Source organism: Mandrillus leucophaeus, unplaced genomic scaffold (genome assembly GCF_000951045.1).
Source record: "Mandrillus leucophaeus isolate KB7577 unplaced genomic scaffold, Mleu.le_1.0 Scaffold5, whole genome shotgun sequence".
Taxonomy (NCBI): Eukaryota; Metazoa; Chordata; class Mammalia; order Primates; family Cercopithecidae; genus Mandrillus; species Mandrillus leucophaeus.
In genome coordinates, this window is record NW_012105364.1 from 2,218,988 (window position 1) to 2,245,502 (window position 26,515).

At 47.0% G+C, this 26,515-nt stretch overlaps 1 protein-coding gene across 4 annotated transcripts in view; it reads left to right on the forward strand.

Moving 5' to 3' along the window:
• The window catches only part of PLXNA4 (plexin A4), a 539,940-nt gene that overhangs the window by 157,875 nt on the left and 355,550 nt on the right, over positions 1-26,515 (forward strand). For 3 of the 4 annotated variants that reach the window (XM_011995835.1, XM_011995836.1, XM_011995838.1), the window contains one exon: positions 4,523-4,705. In XM_011995835.1, the coding sequence (XP_011851225.1) occupies positions 4,523-4,705 (183 nt within the window). Of the gene's footprint in view, positions 1-4,522; positions 4,706-8,989; positions 9,242-26,515 lie in introns of those variants that run through there. The other variant, XM_011995837.1, reaches the window with a different exon arrangement.

The following is a 26,515-nucleotide window of genomic DNA, read 5'->3' on the forward strand; positions in this document are numbered from 1 at the left end:
GTTCTATATGTTTTAAATTATTTAATCCTCACCACAGTACTATAAAGTATGTACTATTGTTATAATCCCCATTCTACAGGTAACAAATTAAGGTACAGAGAGGTTAAGTGACTTGCTCAAGGTCACACAGGATTAAGTGGCAGAGTTGGGATTCAAACCTAACAGTTCTGGTTCAGTACTGTTAGCCACTGTGAAACTCAGGCTTTAATTTATCCCATCTATCCACCCATCCATCCATCCATTCATCCATCCATCCATCTATCCATCCATCCATCCATCCATCCATCTACCCATGCACCCACCCACCCGTCCATCCACCTATCCATCCATCCATTTAATATACATATATTAGCCTACTATGAGCCAGGCACTAAGCTAGGGGTACAAAGATGCATAAAACACGGTCCCTGTCCTTGAGCTCATAGTCCTTGGAGCACAGTGGATCAGCCATCTTAATTTGCACCCCATGCATTCTATGAGGACATTTGAGCCAGTGAAAAAAAGATCCAGTGTCCTCCGGATAGGGATCCAGGCAGTGTGGCCCTCTCAGGGCTTCTGGGTCTGTCCACAGGGTTGTCCAAATGGGTTTCATATACATTCTCATGTAATGGGCCCGTATTTCCTTTCCTTGTGAGAGTAGAGTTGCTCTCTAATAAACAAGTGTTATCATAATCATGGCCAAACATTTTGTGTATTTGTGGAGTGACAGGAGGCCGGCCTGGGCCTAGGGCACGACTGGGTTCCTGATCATAGCAGAGTCCGGACCTGGCTCCTCTGGCTGTGGCTCTAATCTCACTGTTAATGGGGCCCAGGGGAAGGCCCAGCCAGGGCTGGAGCAAACACTCTCTCCCCCCATCACCCGGGGTCTCAGGAAGCCACACCAACCCTCACCTGTTGAAGGCTTTCACCAATTAGCCTCCCCTTCTTGGGCCCAGGCAGCCCTGGCATCTCTTCCCTACATGTCTACCTCCCAGGTCTGCAGGCCCTGGGGACCCTCCCTCCTCCTGCTTCAGGTACTGTAATTAGCTGGTGGTTTCAGCTCAGACCCAGCAACGCATACCGTGTTTGCAGTGCATGCTGTGGTCGAGAGGCATGCTAGGGCCACGCCCTGCAGCCATTCTACCCCTGTTCCAGGCAGGATTTCTATACACGAAAAATCAACATGAAATATCTTACACTGAAGTGCTTCCCAGCTCACCAGGTGCCTTCGCTCCTACAAGCTTACCCACTCTATCGCCAAGGAAAGTCAGATTAGAGAACAGTAGGAACAAGTTGTGCAATTGGGAAGCAGCTGAGCTGCCATTTGAACCCAAGTTTTTCCACTGTTTCAATCTTAAAAATCCCTCCCCCATCACCCCAGCCTCGAGGCAACAAAGAGCAGGGCCACCTGCTGCCACAGCTGGGGGACCTCAGCAATCATGCAGACCTGGATGGTGCTTGGTCAAAGGCCTCAGTGGCACCTGTATCACATTCAAAGAGAAAAGCCAAGCCATGGGGAAACTTAGGGAGAAAGCCGCCATTGTCCCAGATCTCGCCTGGGCTTCTTGCTGCATGAGGTTCCGCAGAGGAAGACCGTCACAGGCCCCTGACTTTCTGGTGAGTGAATGATGTCACTGGCCAAATGTATACTTTCCTTTTGTACATGGCTGTTGATGTGCTTGTGCTGTGCTCAGTCGAGGGGAAGAATTGTATTCAGTAATCCTGACCACTCAGAAATGCAATTTTGGGAGCTGAGAGGCCTGAAGCTTCCTCGGGCTAATGAGGCCTATGTTTGTGGCAGAGGTGGTGGGGAACTGTGAAACATGGACTTCCTTTCTCCCTGCCTCAGTGTCCCCACCCTGTGCAGTGTGAACAACCATTCAGCCATCTCTACTGGGAAAATGGATCATAACGGGCGATGTACAGACTTGGCAATGGCAGAGGTCCCTGCAGCACAGTTTAGGCCTGAGAAAGTCGGGGATGCGAAATCCTTGTGAACCAGAGCGGGAACATTCAAGGGCCACAAGGACGCCTAGCACCCCAGGCTGCCCTCGGAAGGTCTGGCAGGTTGCTGTGGTCATATCCAGCAGGGACAGGGCATCTTCTCCCCTTTGCCTGGATTTGTCCTTCCTCTCTTCTACTCCTCCCTTTAACTCTCTGCCTCCTGTCTCCTTCGCCATTTCCTTATTTAGGGAAGAATGGTAAAGATCAGACTAAATCTTGAATACTCCCTTGTAAATTTGACTCCTATAATTTTTTGTTTGTTTGTTTAGTAGAGACAGGGTTGGTCTCGAACTCCTGACCTCAGATGATCTGCCTGCCTCTGGCGGGATTACAGGCATGAGCCACCATGCCTGGTCAATAATTTAATTTTTCTTTTTCGTTTCTTTTCTTTTCTTTTTTTTTTTTTTAAAGGGAAGGGGAGAGAGTTGTGTTTGGCCTGGGCTGGTGGACCAGGCCACGCAAGAGAGGCCAGAGGCTATCAAAGGCCTGGAGAGCGGACGTCTGCTCTGCACGAGGCCTGCTCGGGCTCGCCCATGCTCTCCCCATTTTTACTCTGGCTGTCCCTACCCTGTAGGAAGATGGGGAACGGTCTGAGAGGCTTCCGATGTTCAGCAGGTTGCCTTCTTTGGAGGGACAGTGCCCGCACCTCTTCTGGGAGGGAGTGGAGGAGCCTGCTGGGGCCGGGTGAACACCTGTGGCCTGATTTCACACTCCCTGGCAAGAGCCTGCCTGCTGTTCTCCAGATGCCCTTTCCTTTGCCCAGATTGAAGCCTTTAAAAAAGTGACACCTTGTATTTTATTTCACCTCTTTCTCTGCAAAGTCCAAAGACGTTTACAGGCACGAGTGCAATAGGCTTTATGGTAGCCCATCAAAAAGCAGGGATTGTTTCCGTCATCTTTATAGAGCAGAAAATAAAAGCACAGGAAAATGGAGTAACTCTTCTGAGACCACATAGTCCTTCCAAGACACGGTGGAAAATCCACCCCAGAGGGGTGTGTGCCAGACCCAAGCTGCTTGTGGGGAGTGCTGAGGGGTTTTCACTGGCTACTGCCAGGGTCTTCACCACTCCCCAGCACCACAGAGCCCAGGAGAGACCCTCTGTTTGATGGGGGACCTGATGGCCTTGTATAAAAAGGGGAGATTCCACTGGAAATACAGTGGGGGAACTGGCCCCAAAGCTTCCTGACTTCTGAACTTATGCTTCCTGGAGTCAGGAGCAAGTGAGTCAGGGTCAGTGTCTCAGGGATATCTGAAGAATATTCTCTTTAAGGAACACTAATAGGTGTTCCAGTCAAAATGGTTTAGCGGCTGGGTGCAGGGACTCACACCTGTAATCCCAGAACTTCGGGAGGCTGAGGGTGGTGGTTACTTGAGCCCAGGGGTTTGAGACCAGCCTGGGTAACATGATGAAATCCTGTCTCTACAAAAAATACAAAAATTTAGCCAGGCATGGTGGCACATGCTTGTGGTCCCAGCTACTCGGGAGGCTGAAGCAGGAGGATCGCTTGAGCCTGGGAAGTCAAGGCTGCAGTGAGCCATTATCATGTCACTGCACTCCAGCCTGGGTGACAGAGTGAGACCCTGTCTAAAAAAAAAAAAAGAAAAAGAAAAGAAAAAAGGTTCAGACAATAAAATGTTTAGGAGAGGCTGAGATAAGGTTAAACATATTTTTTCTTAAAAATACTTTCCAGACCTTTCACATAACTAATCGTTATGAATCTCTTAGATGGTGTTAAAAGGCTTTCTAGAAATTTGCCTGCAGAGTCCTTTTGTGTAGGGCATATCAGGGACCTGGGTTTCCATGGATGGCACTTTGGGAAGCGCTGGTGTAGGCATGGCAGGGCCAGGGCTGCCCCTCTTCATAATGCTGTAAAAGAGACAGGGAGCCTGCGATCGGAGCTCATAAAGCACCAGCTGTGGCACATTGAGTTGAATCAGCACCTTCCTTCCCCTACTGCTCCTTTCCCCAGCTGACTGCCCGCACATGGCTCTGTTGTGATGGTGCTACTTACATGCTAATGTTTTCCGTTCCCTAGTCTATACTTTTGAGTCCTTATGTGTGTGTCTGCTCAAGATACGGAGACCACATCCCTTTTCTGTATAGATACGAAGACCACATTCCTCTTTGTGTATAGATACGGAGACCGCATCCCTCTTGTGCCTGAGCAGAGTGGCCTGGAGCCCTTGCTCATCTGGGCTGACCCAGGGCTTTTCCACCTGAGGATGATAATGATAATAATGATGGACAAAGCTCCCAAGATGGTGCTGGGAGGGGCTGGAGAAGAGGCAGAGACACAGATTATGAGGAAAGGAGACCTGGGATCTGTGTTTTTTGCCTTGTCCCTGCACCTGCCCACTCAGGTGATTCTTCACAGGTCACCTAGTTTCTCTGGAGTGATGTTTTTCATGTAAAAAAGAGGGATTGTTAGCAGATGATTCATCTCTAAGGATTCTTCTACCTCCATAGTTTCCTGACTTAATATCTCTGCCAATTTCCCTGACGCTCCCTTCTAATTTTTCTCTTTTTAAAATTTTCAGCTCTTAACCATTGATGATAACTTCTGTGGCCTGGACATGAATGCCCCCCTGGGAGTGTCCGACATGGTGCGTGGGATTCCCGTCTTCACAGAGGACAGGGACCGCATGACGTCTGTCATCGCATATGTCTACAAGAATCACTCTCTGGCCTTTGTGGGCACCAAAAGTGGCAAGCTGAAGAAGGTAGGAATGAAGTGCAGTCCTTTTGGTTACTGTGAAGACAGTCTGACCCTCCTGGGCTGGCAATTATCTTATGTCTTTTCACTACCTTGGGCGTGTGGGCAGGTGATACAGTTTGAGCTAAGGAGATACGCTGCTGTTGAGGTCATGAGGATCATCTTGTCCTTTCTCTGCCTCCGTGCTGAGGTTGCGGGGTGAGTGTGTGGATTCACCTCCTCCCTAGAACTGGTGTGCACATGAGAGGTGTCAGACCAGCCTTGCAGGGTTGTTCTAAATGGCACATACTGTGTTCAATTTGGGCTTGTGCCTTTAAGGCAAAGGCTTTGCTAGGTCTGAGCAATTGGGGAAGGTGGGCAGGGGGAAGGGACAGGCCTGTTCCCCTTGCTTCAGCCCTTCTGGCTGCTGTATCATCTGGAATGCATTCAGGGAACAGAGGGAGGAAAGTGCAGACCTGTTAAAGTCGCAAATGGGGCCCAGAGCCAAGTTGTGGGCTGAGAAAACCACGGGTGCAATGGGAGCATGGAAATTGCTTCTGGTGAGGTCAAATGGTATGATCTGGGGACCTGACCTTTCCCCTGCACTTTCGGAAGCTGGCAGGTTCTGGGGTCCTGGGTAATCTTGGCTCATCAGCTGTGTTGGGAGCAGTCATCCACCGAGGGATGTTCTGTGCTCAGGCTTCTCATCTCATGAGTTGGAGCTGGCCCTACAGCACATGTCCTTCTTGATTGGGTTAAAAGCCCTTCTAAGATGGTAGGCAGGAGGTCCTGTTTCCTGTTGGCCAATAATTGCATTTTAGTCCTTTCCCAGGAAATATTGGTGATTTCATGTGGAGTTCTTGCTTGCTTTATTTTGGCTTCTCTTGGAGTTCTCTGGACATTGTGTGATTCAGATTGGGTAAAGAGGCACTGCCTGATTGAGACTGAGCCTTCATCCCTCCATTTCCCTTTGCTGTGTTTCTGGCTGCTAGCTCTGGATGGTCAAGAGGAAATGTTCCGGGCATATTTAGAGGACTATGCCTATTTCACCATCCTACAGTGTAACAGCCCAGCAATCATTTCTGTTGGCATCTCTGTGGACTGGTGGTGTGTCTGGAATGGGAGCATGCGGAGGACAAGAGGCGGGCACCCCAGAGTGTGTTTGTGACTTGGGAACTTGTGTGTGGAGTAATTCTATGGGTCATGATTGGGAAAGAAAACTGAGCACTGGGGAAACATCATGGTACTCTGCAAGAATGGTGTCCACGAGATACCACGCAGCCGGCGCTGCCTAGGAGGAAGTAACCGCCTAATTTGAGTGGAACGCATTCAGTGTCGCAACCAAAAACAGCAAAACACATGTTTAAGAACTGTGTTTCATAATTCATTGCAAATAATTCTATTTCATACTTCCTTTCTGTGAAGAAAATGGTAAACACAATGGAATCTTTCCTTGCTGCCTCGGACTCCTCGTGAGTTTTGCTCACATAATGAACTGAGTTTTGTGGATGCCCAGGGAAGATGCTGCGAGGTGTGGGCATGTTGTCCCCACACAGCTCCTGTGTCTGATTGTTGCCCCCTTCCCGGGTCTTCCTCTTATGCACTTGGCCACTCATCACTTCCAGTTGCTGCCAGGAATCCTGGTTGACTTCAGCACCTTTCCTCCTCCCTCATTCTGCGACTTCCAGCTTTGGTAGGCTAGGAAACCAGATTGCCAAGCTTACTGAAATTGTGTCTGACAAGCGTCAGTCCACACTGAGGAGAGAAGTGTGTGAGCTTTTGGGTAGGAACTTCAGATGGCTCGATTCTTCAGTAGGATTCGGCAAGTTTGGTCTGCTGGAAAAGTGAATTCTAAATACAGGGGACATTACTATGTACAATTCATGCACTGAGACCGGCTTCGCCTGCTGCAATGGGTGAATGAGCACTATTGAGAGTAAATAAGTCAGCAAGGCAGTATGGGGGATGCTTTAAGTCTTTTCTCCAGTGAGCTCAATCTCAGTGCAATGGAGAAGCTAACTTCCTGCCTTGCTCTAAAACAGTCCTACTCACTGAATTTCCTACCAGCTGCCAGAGGACCATTTACTAGCTGGCAGGATGGAGTAGACCCTGGATGAGGATTTGTGTGTGTGTGTGTGTGTGATTGTCTGAGCTGGTTGGGCAGTGAATGTTATCAATGAAATGAACATTGAGAGTTCAGTGCACATAACAAAACAGTTATTTTCTCTTGGAAAAAGGAAGGTGTTTCCTGTCCATGGATGCATTGTAAACCCAAGACAGTCAACTTGCATTTTTGTGCTGTTGGTCCAAGGCTGGGTTGAGGCATTTGGTGGCTGGTGCTCTCTCACCTGTGGAAGCCTGTCCAAATCTGTTCCCTGACAGGGAGGTCAATCAAGTGCAGCACCGTGAGTGTGGAATCAGGACACCCCCAGGAGCCTGGGCCAGCAAGGCGCTCAGAGACGACCCTCCTGAGGCAGGTGAGGACAGAGCCCAGCAGTCAGGCAGGCAGGCAGTGACAGGCGACACACGCAACACCCCACCAAGAGCCTGGGGCTTCATAAACTGTGGCTGGCATTCCCATCTTTTACTTTGGTGGATTGATGTAAGAACAGTTCTGTTTCAGCCACCTGGGATATTCTATCTAATTTCCAGAGCAGTGCTGGGGCTGGTGAGGCATAAACATTTCAAAGGTAAGAGCGCAAGGGTCAGTTGCGGGGAATGAGCCTTCAGTCCTCCTGGGGAAAGCCAGGCCATGGGGGGCGGGGCGGGGAGCCAAACTTTCTGCTCTGCAGGCTCGGAGTGGCAGCCTTTTAATGGTTTTGCTCACGCCCAGCTCCCGTGCCTGCAGACTCAGCACAGCTGGCCCAAGGGAACAGTCTGAGTTGGGAAAGGAAGGCTGGGCCGCCGAGTCTGTTGTTTGAAATAATAAAAAGCAAAAGTGACCCGTTTATTTATTTTTTTTCGAACAATAGAATTCCCCACCCCCGCTCACTCACTAAGCACCACTCCCCTTTCCTTGTAATAATTCCGACTTGCTTTTCCCAGAGGTTATCAGGACCACAGTCACCTTTTGGGCAGAGACCCAGCCATGACAAGTTGTGAAGCTGCAGGAGGATTTTGCTGGAAGTTTTGCAAGCAACTGAGGCCAGGGCGTGAAAATAATGGAAATCATACTGTAGCCATAATTATAGAGTTGGTTTCTCTGAGCCCTATAATAATCTCCTGTGTGTATCAAGGCTTTACGGTATGACAAGAGACTGGAAATGGGGGTAGGTGGTCAGGAGACAGCTTGGGGGGATGCTAAGAGTAAGGGTGTTTGCTGTGGGTTTCAGGGGCCCAGGAGCTAGACTGAGCTATCTGTGGGCTGCCCTCAAAATTACTGACTTTTTATTTTGCTTGAAAGGCATGAATCCCAATCATTTGCAACCTTGTCTTTGATGACCGTGATTTCACTCCTTTGGTGCACACATCACATGAAGCAGGGGGAAAGGAGGTGAGGAAAGTACCAATTTAGATGTCTTTGATGTTTTCTGATGTGTGTGTGTTGTCATGGTACTGGCAGCCTCTTCCTGTGGTGAGCTTTAAGGGTATGTGTGTAAAGAAATATGACCTATAAATGCTACAGTCATGAGTAGGTGTCTAGGAACTTAGCAATAACCTACAGACTGTTAATATTTCCACTATAGGTAAAAATCGTAAGGCAAATGCCATCTTGACTGGCTTTAGGGCCAAGCAAACCTAAACCTTTGGCTTGAATTGGGACAATCAGCTCAGTGTTGTCTCAGAAGCACAAGATTTCTTTGCTTGAATATTTCTGCTGAAATCCTTTCCCTCTCTCTCTTTCTCTGCCTCTTGCTTTCCTTTCACTAAGCGATCATTTTTATGGCTGCTGTTCAGTGGTGAATTACTGCCTGACATTAGTGGGAGAGACTAATGTTCATTGTGAACCAAAACATCATAAACTTCCACTTGAGGTGCGATTGCTCCTCTCGCTGGTGATTGCATCTTCCCTGGATGTTTTTGCTAGGTTAAACTGTTTACACCTAAGGGGGTGGAGCGCTGTATGGATGTTGGTTAAGTCAGGCTGGCCCTGCTATTAGCCTGTTATAGGACATACATCCATGTGTCTGTGCACAGATGAATCCATACCAGCCTCTCTGAGTAGGAACTGGGTGCACGTTCCCATGGAGAGGCGATAGGAGTATACAGTACAAAAATCATTCTTACTGGGAATTGTCATGTAGATTAATTTAATCTTCCTAAATTTTTTGGCTCGAGCCTCTTTTAAAATTAATTTGCTTGTGTTCCCTAGACCCTTAGCACAGGTCCACAAGGGGGAATCACCCAGGAGTGGATTGGAATGGAGGGAGACCCACCTGGGGTGAACATTGCTTCTCAGGAACAGATGCTGTGTGTGTGTCTTCAGTGCTCGAGTCACAAAGCAGTATCAGATCAGAGAGTCCAGCCCCTGCTTTGTTGCTTCCTAAATGTACCTGGGAATTCTTCCTAAAATTATTCTGGAAATTTGAATCCACTTTAACTAAAAATAAATATTCATAGCACAGAAAGCCCTGCAGATGGATGGAAGTGTCAGGAAATCAAATGGAGATACAATGTTGGAACACCAAATAGAACAGGAACCTGCGGTTAAGGCAGAGGGCATGTGTATTTGATACAGGGTTCGGTCAGGTAGTTCTGTTGTGCTACATGTTTCTCCAGCCCAAGCTGCCATGGGCTCATGTGTGATTGATCACAAGCAGAAAGGGAAAGAAATATAGAAGCATCAGGGCTGACCGATTTCCATGTCAGGAAAAGACCATCTATTTGCTATATTGTGTCTGCGTTTTCCATCCCTGGTTTTGCAAATGTTAAACCTGCATAGACCTTACCCTGTGCATTGTGTGAAGGGGAGGCTGAGGTTGAAGAGCTCCAGGCAGAAGATCCCACAGGTGTACCAGCAGTGCCACCCTCCCTCCTCTGATTTCACGTTCAACCACAGACAGATGGTATTCTGTCGTTAGTCTTTCCAGCCTGGGAATTCTAAGACTGGCCCTTCAGACTGACCTTGCCTCAGACCAGTGCATCCGCTTCTCAAGGGCCTTCCTCCTACCTCGTTTCAATCTCTTCTGCTGTGTTTTAAGCTTTCTTCCCAAGTTGAACTCAGTTAATAAGAAGAGCAACTAAGCTGGTTGATGTCCTCTTGGACATATTTTATATTCTTGAACACTATTAAGCCCTCACTCAATCACCCTTTTGATATAAGTGTGGCCACACTGGCCCTCTTTTCTTATCTTTTTCCATTTCTCACTATTCTGCCCTTGGGCCCACCCACCTTCCCTGCATGTCCCTGGGGGATCTCGAGTGGTCCCTCTGTGCTAACCTGAATAAGCCCGGGGAGGTATTCTCATCATGAAGTTTCTGCTGCAGCCAATAGCGAGGCACTGTTGCATTCTCCTGGCTTCCTCCTGAAACACACGTTGAGATCCCAGCAAAGAGTTTCTCAGAAACACTTGTCATTCTGTTTTCCAAGTGATCATTGCTGGTGCACATGATTTAAAGAGATCGTCTTAAATGAGCTTTGCCAATTCAAGATTTATTGATACATGTGCCACTTTTTTTAATCATATGTGTGTATATATACACACATTGGTATAGAAAGATCCTGATCATAAATTAAAATGCAAACACATTAAAATTGAAGAAAGTGCTGCAGAAACACCCCAAATCATAGAGCGCATTCAGTCAGCTGATACACAAATGTCAGACACACTAGAGGAATTTATCCAGTGACACATGCAATTGAAGTAAAATATTGTGCTTTACAAGAACATATCATTAAAATGAAAACTAGCAGCATATCAGGAGTCTGGCCATGTAACCAAGACAACAAAGATAGGAAAGGATGAAAGACATGATGTACAGAGGAAGAGGGAGGAGGCAGAGGCAAGAAGAGGGAATGAGCCCCCAACCATAAGTGGTCCTTTTACTGCTGGGCTCACACCTGCTAGACTCTGGATGGGAGGGGAATAGAATCTTGAAGACTCCCAGAGAGGGTAGAGCCAGAGGAGGTCTTTGTTACCAGCAATTGCTATGATTTCCTCAGCCACTTTGATGGGGAAGGCAGTGGCAGTTGGAACAATTCACAGCTCACCAGTTGATGTTCTGATTGGGGGTCTGCTGAGAGTCCATACTTGTTCTTAGGGAACTTCCTGGGAATGTATCCACTGGGCTTGCTTATTGGTGATATGGTGCTGCTTTTCCCAGCAGTTCTGGCTTCTCATGGTATGCATGGTGACTTTAAAAGAGGTCTCTTGGCTGGACACAGTGGCTCACACCTGTAATCCAAGCACTTTGGGAGGCTGAGGCAGGCAGATCATGAGGCCAGGAGTTCAAGACCAGGATGACCAACATGGTGAAACCCCGTCTCTACTAAAAATACAAAAATTAGCCGAGCATGGTGGCGCATACCCATAATCCCAGCTATTCAGGACCCTGAGGCAGGAGAATCACTTGAACCCAGGAGGCAGAGGTTGCAGTGAGCCGAGATCATGCCATTGCATTCCAGCCTGGTCAACAGAGCAAGACTCCATCTCAAAAACAAACAAACAAAAAAAGGTTTCTTCAAAGCTCCCACACTCACTCCATACCTTCTCTCCTGGCCCATGAGACACAGGTGTGTTAGTTATCAATTGCCGTGAACTACTCCAGAACTTAGAGGCTTTGAACAACACTTATTATCATACATACAGTTTCTGTGGTTCTGGAATCTGGGCATGGCTCTGCTGGGTCCTCTGGCTTTGGGTCAAGGTGTTGGCTAGGGCTGCAGTCATCCCAAGGCTAAAGATCGGAATGGAGAAGAGTCTACCTCCAGTGTCCCTCCCAGGTTTGTTGGCAAGCTTCAGGTCCTCACTTGAGAGATCCTTGCATTGCCATGTGGGCCCCCCCATGAGGCCACCTACACAACAATGTGTGAAGCAGCAGGCTTCTCTAGAAGGATGTCTGAGAGATGGGAGTGAGAAAGAGGCTGAGTAAGGTGCAGGCCTTTGTCATTTTGAAACCTGGTTTCAGAAGTGACACCCCATCCCCTTTGCTGTATTCTATCTTAGAAGTCAGCCACCAGGTCCAGCTCACACTCCAGGAAGGGGCTCTATAGGTCATGAGCACCCAGAGGTGGGGATCACTGGGGGCCATGTTGGAGGCTGCCTTCTACACGAGCGCTTTGTTTCTCAGCCATTGAGGGGACTTGAACCCATACTTTCAAACTTCAAGTTCACTTTTGGTAGCATGGAAAAGGACACAGCCTTCCTCAGGAACACCAGTGGCCCAGGCACTGAATCCTGTCTTTTGACTTGTGGCTTTGATTGTGCAAACACAGTAGAGAATCCAGAGGATAAACAGGAGGCTGTGAAGCAGTTGCCACACCCACAGGACCAGGGGTGAGGAAGCTTCCTCAACAAGGTGGCCTGGGGGCTCAGCAGGCAGTCCCAGGTGCTCTGTTCATCTAGAGAGAGGGCAGTGCTCGATGATGGACAAAAGACACTTAGATTTTGAATCAGTAGCTGCCGAGAACTCTGTATATCCATGGAGAATCCATATCTTCTGCCTTTGGCCTCTGTGGGGAGGCCCTCAGCATCTTAGGAAGGGGTTGTTTTCTTAGTGTTTAGGGCTGGCAGAAAAGAGGTGATGCAGAGGGAACTACCAAGCTTTGAACACCGTGTAGGCACCAGGATTGTTCTAGATGTTTTCACATGTTACTTACATTGATTGTCATGTGTAATCTTCAATTTTTTTTTTTTTTTTTTTTTTGAGATGTTACACCTTCCATGTAAAATGGCGGAAAGGGGTTGGGTAACTCCCCAGAGGTCACACGGTCTAATCTGAGGTTGTCCTGGCCCTGTATGGAGTAATATCATGGACTCTACCTAAGGCCCGGCTCCTGGGCTGTACGGTAGGTCACCTCTCCGATGGAGGGAGGAGGTGGTGGCTGGGCCTCTGGTACCTGCCCCGGAGCCTGTTGCTCAGAACCCTCCTTTCATTCCCTCTGTCCCTGCCCTGGCTCAGGTCCTGATGTCCATGCTAGGGTGGTTGAAACTGATTTTCCCCTCTTGAATCCATCTTCCTGGGATGGATTAAAGAGGGGAGCACTTTAGGGACAGGAAAATCAGTTTGGATGGATCCTAGATGGCAGATTCAGCTTCCTAAAGCAGTTCCAATCCTCTCACCCTTGTCACTAAGAAAAACAAAACTGGACTTGTCTCACCCACCCTTCCGTAGACCCTTGCCACTAGTTCTGCCTGCGTGGAAGTGGCCCCAACATGCTGAGGACTCAGGTGCCCGACTCAGTCATTCAGCCTCAGCTGGCTGCCTCGGCCTTCACGTTTTGAGTCCTCAAGGGCCCTGGCTAAATTTAAATACCGAGGAAGAGGCTCCCACCTGAGAAACGGGAGGGGACTCCTGCCTCCGTGGCTGTTCTCACATCACCAACCTGCCTCCATGGGCAATTTCCTTCTCCGAGGGCAATTATGCCGGAGCTCAGATCCCACAGCCGAGTGGGAGGTGGCCATGGGGAGGGCAGGAGGTTTTGTGGGAGGCAGCCGAGCTGTGCTTTTCCACTTACCCCTGGCGAGCTGCCTGGGACAGACTGGGCCTATCTTTGTCTTGGTTTCTCACTGGAATTGTCCCTCCTAGAACCTATGGGACTGTGTGCTGTGGTTCTGGGTGATTTTTCCTGTGATGGGTTATCCATGGTCCCTCTCTTGACCCATTTGGAGGATGACGGCTTCTCCCTAATCACGGGTCATTATTGCTTTGCAAGCGCTCTGGAGCAGAGGGCCTAATGAGCCAGTCTCCTTGTTACTCCCGGTCACCTGGAGCACCTGTCGCCACCAGCACATCCAACCTTCTTTTTCCTTCTAAGTGTCTAGCCCCCAAACCTGAGCTTCTCGGCTCTTCTCACAATCCTTTGCCTACTTTCCTCACTTTCACCCCCTCCATTCTTACCTTTTCCTTCCTGTCACTCTGTAGTATTGTACTTTTAACTTAGTGAAGATGTGTTCGCAAATGTTATCTTGACCAATTAATTTGCTCAGGATGATGTGGAGTTAGGAAGGCCTGAGGCAGTGTTGGCTTTGCTATTTCTTTATAGATATGGGGACTTGGGGGAATAGTATGATTGGATGGGAGGTTAGGGAGACTACTTCAGAAGTGTGCATAGTTCTTTATATAGTCAAACCTCTTTTTAAAAAAATGCAAAGAGACCAGGAGCAGTGGCTCATGCCTGTAATCTCAGTACTTTGGGAGGCCGAGGTGGGTGGATCACTTGAGGCCAGGGGTTTGAGACCAGCCTGGGCAACATGGCAAAACCCTGTTTCTACTAAAAATATAAAAATAAACAAAAAGAAAAATTAGCTGGGCGTGATGGTACATGTCTGTAGTCCCAGCTACTCCAGAGGCTGAGGCAGGAGAATCGCTTGAACCCAGGAGGTGGAGGTTGCAGTGAGCCAAGATTGTGCCACTACACTCCAGCCAGGGCAACAGAATGAGACCCTGTCTCAAAAAGAATGATTAATAAATAAAATAAAAGAATACAAAGAATTTTGTATCTACAAAGAGCAATCCTCTTTCCCCCTAAACCACTCCTGGCCGCCCACTGCAGGCGCTCATTGTTCTCTCCGTCACTCATTGTGGGGTCACAGGCTCACTAAGGTGCGGGCAGAAGGCCGTATTCCCCATGTCCTGTGCTGTGGCACAGCTGCATGGGGACCCAGCTCTATTTTGTTGGCTTACTGGGTTTCCCTTATAAGTCCTTTTAGGAAAGGCTCTCCACTTACCCCTGGCGTGCTGCCTGGGACAGACTGGGCCTATCTTTGTCTTGGTTTCTCACTGCAATTGTCCCTCCTACGGCCTATGGGACTGTGTGCCATGTTGCTCCAAAGGTTGCATCTGTGAGAAGTGGGTGTTGGTTTGGGGTTTTACCCCACCTCACAGGCTCTCCCTTCTTTGGGGTTGCCCTCTGACACTCCCAGTGCCTCACCTAGTCCCAGTTTTCCTTTTGGGAACTTTTTTTTTTTCCCCCAAAGAGATAGGGTCTTGCTCTGTCACCCAGGCCAGAGTGAAGAGGTGCTATCGTATCTCACTACAGCCTCAAACTTCTGGGCTCAAGTGATCCGCCTGTCTCAGTCTCCCAAGTAGCTGGACTACAGGTATGTGCCACCATGCTCCACTAATTTTTAACGTTTTTTTATAGAGATGGGGTCTTGGGTCTTGCTATATTGCCCAGGCTGCTCTTAAACTCATGACCTCAAGCAATCCTCCCACCTCGGCCTCCCAAAATTCTGAGATGTATGAGCTACCATGTCTGGTCATGGGACATTTTTTGAGCTGCCTTCCAAAAAGTTTCTCCCCTCCTGGAGAAGGCTTCTGAGGCTTTGGTGGCAAGGAGGTTGGAAGGAAAGAGATGGGTTGTCTTTCTGCTTAATCACTTTTACCTTCCCACCAAGATGTGAGTATTCTGGGGCTGGAGGTGGCTAAATTTGAGTGTTCCCAGGTATTGTTGGACCTGAGAGGCCAGAATGATGTTGAAACCACCTGATGACCTGCCCTCATCATTGCATCCAAAACTTAAACCAAATCCTACTGTGTTCTAGGTATTCCCATGGGAGTCTCAGATACAAACTGCCATTTTGGCCTCCAGGCAGATCATATATGGGTGCCTTATATATATTGTGGTTTTTTATAATAATGAAAATGATTAGATAACTTCAGTCTACCTTTAAAAATCTGTAAGTCAATACATTCTTTACCTTGGTCTTTCTTTCTGCAACAGACCAACATTTCCTCCAGTGATAATTCAGCTCTGTCCCTTTTGTTCTTCCTTCCCCCACAGAGCATAAAACTTATCCATGATTTTCTGTCAAACAGGATTCCTCTACTACAGGTATCTCTTGTGAAGGGTAAACCGATTTTTTTTAAATGTTGCATGTAATTATAACCATATTTTAAATGCATCAGGTTAGCATACCTGGAATATTTTATTTTATTTAATCTTTATGATCAAAGTTGTCCTGGACCTTTCCCTAGACATACCAGACTTGGGAGAGAAAAATATATCTTAAACCTCACTTAGAGAATGAGTCTTTTTTAGATCCAAAGAGGTTTAGTTAGGCAGTGTTGGCTTATGCCCTAGGTGGGACTGAACTTGTACACGGTTGACCTTAAGTAGAGCTAGAGTGGCAGCTGGGGACCTTAGAGGTTCTGTGACCTAGGAAGGGCCATGGCTGGAGGGAGGCTGATAGTACTGATGGCTTCCCTACCTCAGCCAGGCTGTGGGCTTCTTTATCTCATTTTGGGTAGGAAATGTGGATTCATTGTAGGAAACTAATGAATCTCTTTCTAAAATGGAGAATTCTTTTCTAAAATTAATAGCCTCATAATGTATCCATTTTATAAATTTGGTTTCTATTTAGCCACATTTGATTACCCCAAAAATTACAGGCGATAGAAGCTTTCAACATTGTAGCTGAGATGGTTTTCTGAAAGGAATTTGTTCATTTTCTTCACATAGAAAATACAGTTCATTAATATAGCTGGATCTATTTCCCCAGTGTGTTTACACCTTCTTCCAATTAAACTGAAGGTGCCCCCACAGTACTGCCCCGAAGGTAACAAGTGCTGAATAAAAAAATGTATTTGAAGATGGGCCACTGGAGCTTTAGGGTCTTCTAGTGCCTGTGTGCACATGTGTGTGTATCAGCTAGCTTAGACTACATTATGTTGCAGTAACAAATGACCCCCAAGTTTAAGTGGCTTACAACAACAACAATGAAGGCTATTTTCAACTCATAGTCATGTGCACCCTGGGTTGGCTGCAGCCCTGCTCCATGTTATTTATCTGGGAGACTTGGAAGGGCAGCCCCTGTCTGGGACATGTTGATCTCATGGCCAAAGGAAAAGAGAGATGGCAGAACCGTGCCATGGTTGTTAAAGCTACTGCTTGGTGGTGGCCCATGTTGTTACCACCCCCATTTGATTGGCCCAGCCAAAGTGAATGGTGTGGAAAATATAACCCTGCCTGGAGTCTTGGGAGGGGGCTGGTGTGTATGTATGCAGGAAGGTGGGAGAGAAGGGCAATGAGTATTTTGTGGATAATTCTGTCTATACAGTTTACCATAAGGATTATTTTTGTGAACATCAACATTCAGTCAAGAACTATCTTCTTGGTCATCTAAAATGCACTAAATGCTTCTTGACTTAAAGAGCTCGTGATCTCGTCTTTGCTCAGTGTTGGAGAAGATGTGCAAAAAATATAGGATATGGCTGATTTTATATCATCAACCCCAGATATAATGTTGGAGATTTTTAAAAAACTAAATCCTCTCTCAGATGATTTTCCTGTGATTTACTTTTTTCCTCCTAAAACTGAAACTGAAATTATTCCTTATCTTTCATTAGTCAGGTTCTGAATGTTTGTATCTCCCCAAAATTAGTTTTGTTAAGAGTGAGGGCACTTTTCTACTTACATACAATGATTAGATTGTGTTCAGCAGATGTCTCTTGGATAATTAAATTACCCAAATTTATGGAAGCATTTCTTTTACCTATAATTAAATAAAGTTTCCAAATTAATTTTCCCTAAGTAATTTAAGCTCCAGAGATTCCCCCACTTTCCCTCTGAACCCACCTTGCCAACCATGGATTCCACAAATTCACTCTGGACACAGGCAGGATATTGCCCATTAAATTCCATTTCTCAAGGCAAGGAACCCAAAGTTGTCTACTGACTCAAAACAAGCTCACATGCCTTCTTGTCAGGGTTTCCTGCCAGCCTGCTCCTCTCTAGAAAAGACAGGAGACTTGCAGAGTCAGAATCCTGAGTGGAGGAACCATCCTGCAGATTGCACTGAAAAACATTGATTTTTATCTCTCAAAGTCATTTTGTAGACTGCCAAGTTTTTGGCCAATGTGTCTCAAACTTGCATTGTATTGATGATGCCTGGGAAAGCATCAGTCATCCATAACTGGGTACCATAATATGTATTTTCATGGCTGAGCTGGTGACAGCAATTGCGGGGGCCTTGACAATCTCAGAAAGCTCATAAGGAGTTGGCTGGGTGCTATGATGCTAGGAGGGGCACTTTGATTCTGTCTAAGCTCTTCACCTTCTATTTTCAGGTAGATAAGATATACTCACACATGCCTAGCTCTGTATCCCCTCTCCATACACACATCCATAGTCATAAACACACACATACACCCAGCTGACACACACACCTGTGTTCACCCGTGCACAGGGAGGCACCCACACATGCCAGCATAGGAACTGGCAGAACCTTCTCTGCACTCAAGCCTGGGGCTGCTCCCGCTGGTCTCTGCGTTCTTGGATGGAGCATCCACTTCCCTCATGTTCTCTCTGGGAGATCAGCAGCACACCGTCTAATCAGTTTACCTCTGACTCGCCCGCTTTGGCTTCAGGATGATGACAGAGCGGAGCTATTTAGCTGTCAAACGCCCTGACCATTGCCCAGATGAACAGTGCCTCAACCACCAGAGTGGCTTCTTTCTCCTCTGGGTGTGGGGAAATCAGTCTCCCAGCTGCTTTTTTTTAAGTGCTTCTTGCATCTGCCTTCAATTTTCATGTTAATGCCTCTTGCTTGCTGACCTCGCTTCCCAGCAGCCAGCCTAAGTGTGAGTCCCATAATTAGCTTAGTGATAATTTAATCTCTCTGCCTTAAATCTGATTGTTTCTGAGGGAGTTGGGTCAGGGGAAGGAGGACCTTTATTTCTCTCTTGACCTGTGCTTTTGTCTGGATTCTTGTTCTGTGTGGGGGCAGGGGCAGAAGGAAGCAGTGGGATTGGGAGATGCAGTGACAGAGCGGTCCCTGGCATCGAGGGTAGATGCCGGGCAGGAAGCTGAAATGAAGTTCATCTCTATCTCTAACATTTTCTCTCTTAGAGGGGGTTCCGTTTCTTTCTCCTCATTTCCCCCTAAAACTGTGAAGGCATTTAAGTGTGGGCATATAAAGAGCTCTAAGATGCTTGGAGCTGGGGGGCAGCTTGAAAATGGGAAATCAATGTGCTTCCTCCACTGGTCATGATGACCATTCTCTCAAGCCCAAGGAGGGCTGGGAGGGGCCACGGGAGCCACTGTGGGCCACCCCGCTGCCTCCCACTACTGCTCCTAGGTACCCCTGCAACCTTTATGCCCAGGTGTCTGCCCTGGTCTGTTTCTGAGGCCATCCATCCCTCTAACCTGTTAGGAGCCAGGCCTGGGTGTGGCTTAAAATCTTGGAACCGACATCCAGGAGATCTTAACTTTATTGCTGGCTGCGCTTCTGATTTGGGACAAATTCTTTATCCACACGTGTGTCACCTTTGGAGTAATGAGCATATTAATGTATGCACCCTCCCTCCATCTCTCTTATGAATGAGCTGAGGGTAGTGAGATTTCACATCTATAGAACGTTCTTTAATTCACCCAGGAGGAAAAAATTAAAACAAATTAAGAAGATGGCAAGGATCCATAAGACTTTCTGTGTTTAAAAAACTTCTAAGAAGAGTCTTCAGGCTCACAGATGCAAATAGCCATGTGAGCCGAGGCAAGGTAGAAATGCAGAGGGCGGCAGGTCTCCAGAGGTGGGGCTCTGCAGGGGAAACAGCAGATGCTCCAAATAGATGCACTAACCAGTTCTGATGGGATTTAATTTTGTGTGTGTGTGCCTGTGTGTGTGTGTGTGTGTGTACATATGTGCTCAATATCTCTTTGGGAGAACTTTGGAAACCCCAATGAAGAAGGTGAGGTGTAATTCATCAGAGCCACCCTTGGCTACTCACTGAGTTCCTGTAACATGTGCGGTGCTGTAATTGGGGTGAATAACCTGGGTGAGGAAAAGCAGGACAGGCGGGGCAGGCTCAGCTCTGCAAGGCTTAGGTTCCCTCCTAATACCTCCTGCAGGCTGGAAACAGGGGCTTTGATTTATGAGCTCACTTTTAATGAAAAGAACTGCAGAAAAAAAAAATCTCACGTTGCCTCTACAGGATAAATGTTTTACAATCTAAACTAATTTTGTATCTTTCCCAAACGCCCCAGTGCTGCAGGTGGTGTGTGTGTGTGTGTGTGTGTGTGTGTGTGTGTGTGAGAGAGAGAGAGAGAGAGAGATCGATTTGACCTTGGCTCGGCCTTGTGGGTCTGACCCCATAAGGATTCTTTGCTCCCACTGCTAATGCTGCCTCTGCCCTTTGAGCTCTGCTGCACAGCCCTAATGCCTCCTACTAGGTGTTTATTGTCCTTTTTTTTTTTTTTTTTTTTTTTTTGCTATTTCTGTCTGCAGCTTTCTCTAAAGTCTTCACTTGAAGAGATGCTGTCAGTTCTGTTCTAAGTTGCTTGTTGAACTTTCTTTCCTTTAACCACAATAATGTTCACGCTGTCTTTGGTGGGAGAGATTTTATTTTGGTGGCCACCCCAAATTCTCAGTACATTTTAATTTCTTTTTTTTTTTTGAGACAGAGTCTTGCACATTTTAATTTCTCTGACAACCCCTCATTACGTTCCCTTGGCGCTTCCCAGTATGGAATTTATTAGCCTCCCAGCCCTTGTTCTCGGGGAGCTGATCTTCTCTAATATGACTGAAACTGACACAGGAGTGGCCCTGGTGTGCTTGAATATAAACCTGGCCTTTTTCACATGACAATATTTATTTGCCATCACTATCCATCCCCATTAGCAGTGTGATACCAACTACTCTTTTTGGTGGGCCCTGCCTTCTGAAAGTACCTATGTTTATTTGACATTTAGAAATGTATTTATTTCTTTGTGAGAGGTGTCATGCCTGCTTTTCGTAGTTATTTTCATACCTTCCTTCATCCAAAGGTTCATGGGATGCTGTCTATTAGCTACAGAAGCAGGAGACGGGGTCCCCATCCCAGCAAAGGACCTGCCACCACTGCCCTCCTGGGACTGCTTTTGGGAAGCACTGGGGAAGCCGCTGGGGCCTCTTTGCTCCAGGAACAGGAGGGAGAATCTGACCACCAGACGTACTAAGAAACTGCAGGGAAACTGACCAGCAAAAATCTCCAGCTAAGGAAGCCAGAAAACCAACTTCAGAGCCATAGAGAGGCAGCTTGAGCCAGTGGCAAGATTTGGGGTTTGCACCTAGTGACAAGTTCTCATCTTTTTCTGCCACTGACTCACTGCAAGAGACAAGGGATCCTTGCCCTCCCTTTGCAGGGATTTGGTCTTATTTTCAGTAAATAAGAGGGAATGTGCCCCACCCTCTCTACCTTGTGCCTGCTGCTGCATTTATAAATACTCTGCCACGTAACGTCCTGATGTGGGCCTGACAGGGGAAGCTGTAACTCCACAATGAGCATGTTTCGTACTGTTTGCCACTCATCTCAAACGAAGTGTGTCCGTATGTGGACCTATCCTGGAACTTCAGCTCACTGTGCCTGGTGTTGTGGGGACTCTGAGGAGAGCAGACCCGCCAGCCTGTTCCCCGCTGGCCACGCCCTCACCGTCACCTGTACCTGCTCCTTGTGGTCTTGGTGTTCCCTTTTGGTGAGCTGAGAGAGGGGCCCTGTGCCTTTCAGAAACCTACATTATGGGACTAGCACTGACATCCTCTTCCCAGCTCGTCCAAGTGATGTTTCCCTGAGCCCTGGGGCTGTTCTGCAAGATGAGATCATCGGTGCTAAATTTGCCTCTGCTGACAGCCTGGAATTGGGTTCCACAGCCCCAGCAGGCTTGGGAGGCTTTCGGCTGGGGGCGAGTCCCTTGCACTGCCCTGGCTCCTGCCGTCGCCCCTGCTGCTGTCTGTTGAGAGAGACTTCCGTCTTCCTCTGAAATTCTTACCTCCCTCTTTTCAGCTCCCAGTTTCCTTGTTCTAAAGATTTGCTTTTGTGCCCAAGGAGGGAATTAAAAATATGATAATCATAAGGGAAGCCATGGTAGATATGAAGAATCCAGCAAAATATAGATAATTGATGCTCTTGTGCAACTGACCAGAGCAAATTAAGAAACAAGCAGAATCCAATAAGGAAAATATTTCTGAGCAAGAAAAGATCTGGATTTTCATGCTGAAAGACCTTGCTAGGCCCCAAGAAAAATAAATGAAGACATGGGGGGAAAAAAGTATCAGGGCAAAATTTTTTTTATTTTCATGATCAAAAAGCAAGTATGCAGGAAAATAAATTGAACTTGAAGAGGAAAGAAAGGTCAGTGGGCTCAGATTCCTCAGACTTCTGAGGCTTGTAGACAATAATGGAGCGTGGTTACAAGCAAACTTCACAGAGTGTTTTCTGCGCAATACAAGTTCCGAGAAATACTCCATTGGAAAACTGTTTTGGCTTTTGTTTGTTTGATCAAACAAGTTTATGAGATGCTGTAGGTGTGTCTTCTTTTGGGCAATTCAATAAAGCTCACTCAATATGTTTTAAAATTCTGAGAAAACAAGCCGGAAATCATACCTGGTTCCAGTAAGAAAGGCTGTGGCCCTGCTTGTTGGTTCTTGCGTGTACTGTTGTTTGGTATGGAAAGTGAGGTGGCTGGTGTTTTACAAGTCCACGTGTGGGGAAGTGGGTGAAGGGGGAATCAGAGTTTGAAAGAGCGCCCCTCCTCCTCCCCCCACTCCAAGGCATCTGTGGTCTATCCTTCTGACAAGTGATGTTTGGAACTCAAAGGGCCCTAGGGATTAGAAACAAGATCTAGAAGGTCCCCTCCCCAAAGATGGCCACATCCTAATCCTCAGAACTTGCGAATAGGTGACCTAACATGGTAAAAGGGACTTGGCAGATATCATGAAGTTAAGAACCTTGAAAAAGAGAGATGAGCCTGGACTATCCAGGTAGGCACACTCAAAGCACATGAGTCCTTTAAAGCAGAGAACTGTTCCTGGCCATGGTCAGAAGGAGGGAGACATGACTACGAAAGAAAGGCCAGAAACTTGTATCATTGCTGGCTTTGAAGATGGAGGAAGAGAACCGTAGCCAAGGAATGCAGGTGGCCTTTAGAAGCTGGAAAAGAAATAGATTAGGAAATAGATGATCTCCTAGAACCTCCAAAAAGGGATGAGCTCCTGGAAAGGCATGAAGACCTGCCAGTGCCTGGATTGGCCCAGTGAGACCCGAGTCAGATTTTTTACCTACAGAACTATGACATAGCTTGGATGCGAGTCCCCGCCCAAATCTCATGTTGAATTGTAATCCTCAGTACTGGAGGTGGGGCCTTGGGGGATGTGATTAAATCGTGGGGTGGATTTGTCATGAATGGTTTAGTACCATCCCCTTGGTGCGGTTTTTGTGATAGTGAGAGAGTTCTCTCGAGATCTGGTTGTTTAAAGGTGTGTGGCACCTCCCCATTTCTTCCTGCTGCCTTATCCATGTGACGTGCCTGCTCTCGATTCACCTTCTGCCATGACTGTAAGCTTCCTGAGGCCTGTCCAGAGCTGAGCAGATGTACAGCCTGCAGGACCATGAGCCAATTACACCTCTTTTCTTTATAAAGTATCCAGCCTCTGGTATTTCTTTATAGCAAGTGGAGATTCCTCTAAAGCATCTGCAAAATTGTTTGGGGGTAGGTGTGAAGTTTGGGGGATGGCATTTTGGGACCAGATAGGGCCACTTAGAGGCCCACATCCAAAGAGAAGGTAAGAAAGTTTGTACAAAGACTGACAATCCCATCAAACTTTGTCGTCATTCCCAACTAGAGCACTTCAAGTCCTCTGATCCAAGCCAGACGGGGTGAGGACAGGCCCCCCATGTTTCTGAGCCCAGTGAACTCTACCGGTCAAGACAACTGTCAGCTCTCCCTCTTGGATATTTATCGAGAGGAGCCTTCTGTAAACTTCTCAGTGTCATTTACTTTATTTGAGGTTTCATTATATACAGAGTTTCTTCCCCTTGGTTTTGGAAGACGTTTGGGCATAAAAAACTTTTGGGAAGTTCATCTTTGTCTTAATTGGACAGGGCAGAGAGGCTTTTGGTGGCTCTGGCATGTGGAGCAGCTACTAGAACCCAGTGAGAAGATCTGCCACTGAACCCCACAGTGTGCAGGGCCAGTTGTGACAGTGGCAAATGGTGTCCTCTCTCCCTAAGGGGAGTCACCACCGACCTTGGTTGTTTACTGGTCAGGAGAAACCATGACTGACCAGGCTTATGTTCTTGTGTTTTGTTTCTGTTTTCCTCCGATAATTTCCTGGTACCACTGCCATCTTCCGCTTAACAGTTCCTGTTGAACAGGATGTGATTTTAGGCAGTGTGTGATGATCAAATAAGGAAAAAATGGTCTGTCTATTCTTGGAGATTTTAGGTAGACAGAAAAATTAGAATGGACGAATGCATTGAGAAACCACAGAGGTATATTGGGACGAAGACCATGGGCTACTTTCTCACTGAAAGGGCATGTTCTTTGCTTGGCTTTGCAAAGCATCCAAATGGAGCCGTGTTTCAGGAAGGCTAAGAGCTCCAGAATCAAATTTTTGAAAGTCCGTTTTTAATCCCAGCGTTGAGAAATAGAACTCACTTCCAGCAACCAGGTGAATCATCAGCTGAGGTTGGGTCTGCTGCAAAAGTGGAAATCACTTCCAATCAGTCAGGGCTGAGGAGAGGAAGAGAGAGAATGGAAAATGAGAAAATGGTGAGCAACTACTTCATGGTGAACCTTGTGCTATCAATGTTTTACACATATACAGTCTAAGGCCCTCACAACAACCCTGCAAGGTGAGGGTTTTTGCTCCAATTTACTGTAAAGAAACTTATACCCAGGGAGGTAAGGTACTTCTTCGTCCACAGACTCCAAAACACATGCTCTTGTACTACACCATGACATTGTGACACTCCTCCCTTTTGGATCAAAAATATTCTTTTTCTTTTTTTGTTGGTGTGCATTTCAGAGCTCAGTTTAGTTTCCCTACCAGATACCGAGCTTTATGGGGGTTAGTCTGGGGGATATGTGGAGACTGAGGCTCCGGAGAGGAAGCACTTGGTGCTAACATCTCAGGTCGCCCTCCAGGCTGGAAGCTCTCAAGCATTCCACAGGCCATGTTCTGTGCTTCAGAGTGGGCCTTTTCTCAGTGCCTGTTGAAATTCCTAGACTCTCACCCCAGACTTCTATACTTATAGGATTGAGCTCCATTTCAAGTGGACCTGTGAAAATGAACAGCTGATGTGTTACATAATTCCTTCTCTCCTTAAATGTGTGTATGTAAGAGTCGTGCATAAATATTATGTGTATTGTGTGTGTTGAAGGGAGGGAGGTGTTCCTGGAAAAGTGGAGGAGGACCTGTCTGCCATTTTGGATAACTTATTTCAAAGCATTCTTCTCTCTTTCTCCTCATCTCATTCTACTCTTACTTCTGCAGGAAGAGTGAGAGGGCCACAGAGCAGTGTTCTAAAAAGAGATGATAGAAGCATTGCCTGCCCCTTTGACTGCCTCTTCTAGTTTTTCACGATAAGGCTGAGACTTCCCCACCTGACCTCAGCTCTTTGGATTATTGAGATGAGAATGTTTTCCTTCAGGGTTCACTGGGATTGAATGTGCAAGCTAATAACACTATTAGGAAAAATTATTGATATAGAATACGTATGGTGTATGTATAAGCACCAATTTACAAAATGGTAACTGGGGACAATTTCTAAATCGTGTCCTCTAAATATGAATTATATTTTAAGTTTTCGACAATACCATCTCTCTGTGTGTGTATGTGTGTGTATGTGGGTGTGTGTCGTTTAAAGCCTTGGCAGTTTGAATGTAAGATTTGTCTATCTCTGTTGTAATTACTTGAGGCTTATCTTAGGCCCAGTTGATACCAGGTTACAGGGTTTTTTTGTTTTGTTTTGTTTTGTTTTTTCTGGTAAAACTTTCTCTTTTTCCAGAGAGCTAAGGACTGGAGGGGTTTCTTCTAACTCAGTCACACCAGGATGGATTGGGGAGTGCAGCCAGCTGTACCCAAGGAACCACCCAGTGTGCCAGCTGGAGCTGCATGCATGTGTGTGCAAGTATGAGAGCCATGTGCAGTTACTGCTGATGGCATTGGAGGGGACAGGTGTTTCATTAAGTTGGAGAGATTTGGAACATGTTGGCATTCCAAAGTGAGCCAGCAAAAGGATCCCACAGCCAAGAAGTGTGTTCTTCGGCAGTGCTGCCATCCAGGGATGGTCTGTTTCACCACTTGGACACCACCGTCCTGAATGATGAGATTATTTGAAGTATTAGAAAGACTGAAACAACTTACTCCCATAACACCTATGGGAATATTCTCTTGGGCCATCAGGGGAATGAGCTGGGAGCCTGGGTCCCTAGGTTCAATGCCTTTTAATTTTGTGATCTTTGGCAGCTACTTTGCCCTCTCTCTGTGTGTTAATTTCCCACCTTTGAATTGAAGACCAGAAAATGTGCTTGGGACAGGATATGCTTGACACATGTGCTGGGACATGATGCCCAGCTGAGGGGTGGGAACTTTGAGGAAGTTTTTGGTGAGTACCATTGGTGCGTGGACCAGTTTTCAGAGCCTAGGATGGGAGGATCAAGTTGTATGAAGCAGTATAGTAACAAGGCCAAGGTCTTTCACATGTCCCCTGCAGGAGGATAGCAAATACCTCTGGCCCGCGGTCTCAGGCAGAGCCCTGAGCTCTTGCCTAATGGGTCACCTTGGCTGTGAGAGACTGGGACTGACTCAGCTCTGGAAAAATAATACAAACTCACCCCCCAATATAGGTCAGTTACCCTCACACCTCTTTTGGCCCCAAGGTCAGCCACTCTACAGAGCTGTAGAGATGACCCCAGAGAGGTGGGCTAGGAGCTCCTCATCTTATTTTGTGGCTTGATGAATTGGGAGACAGGAAGCTT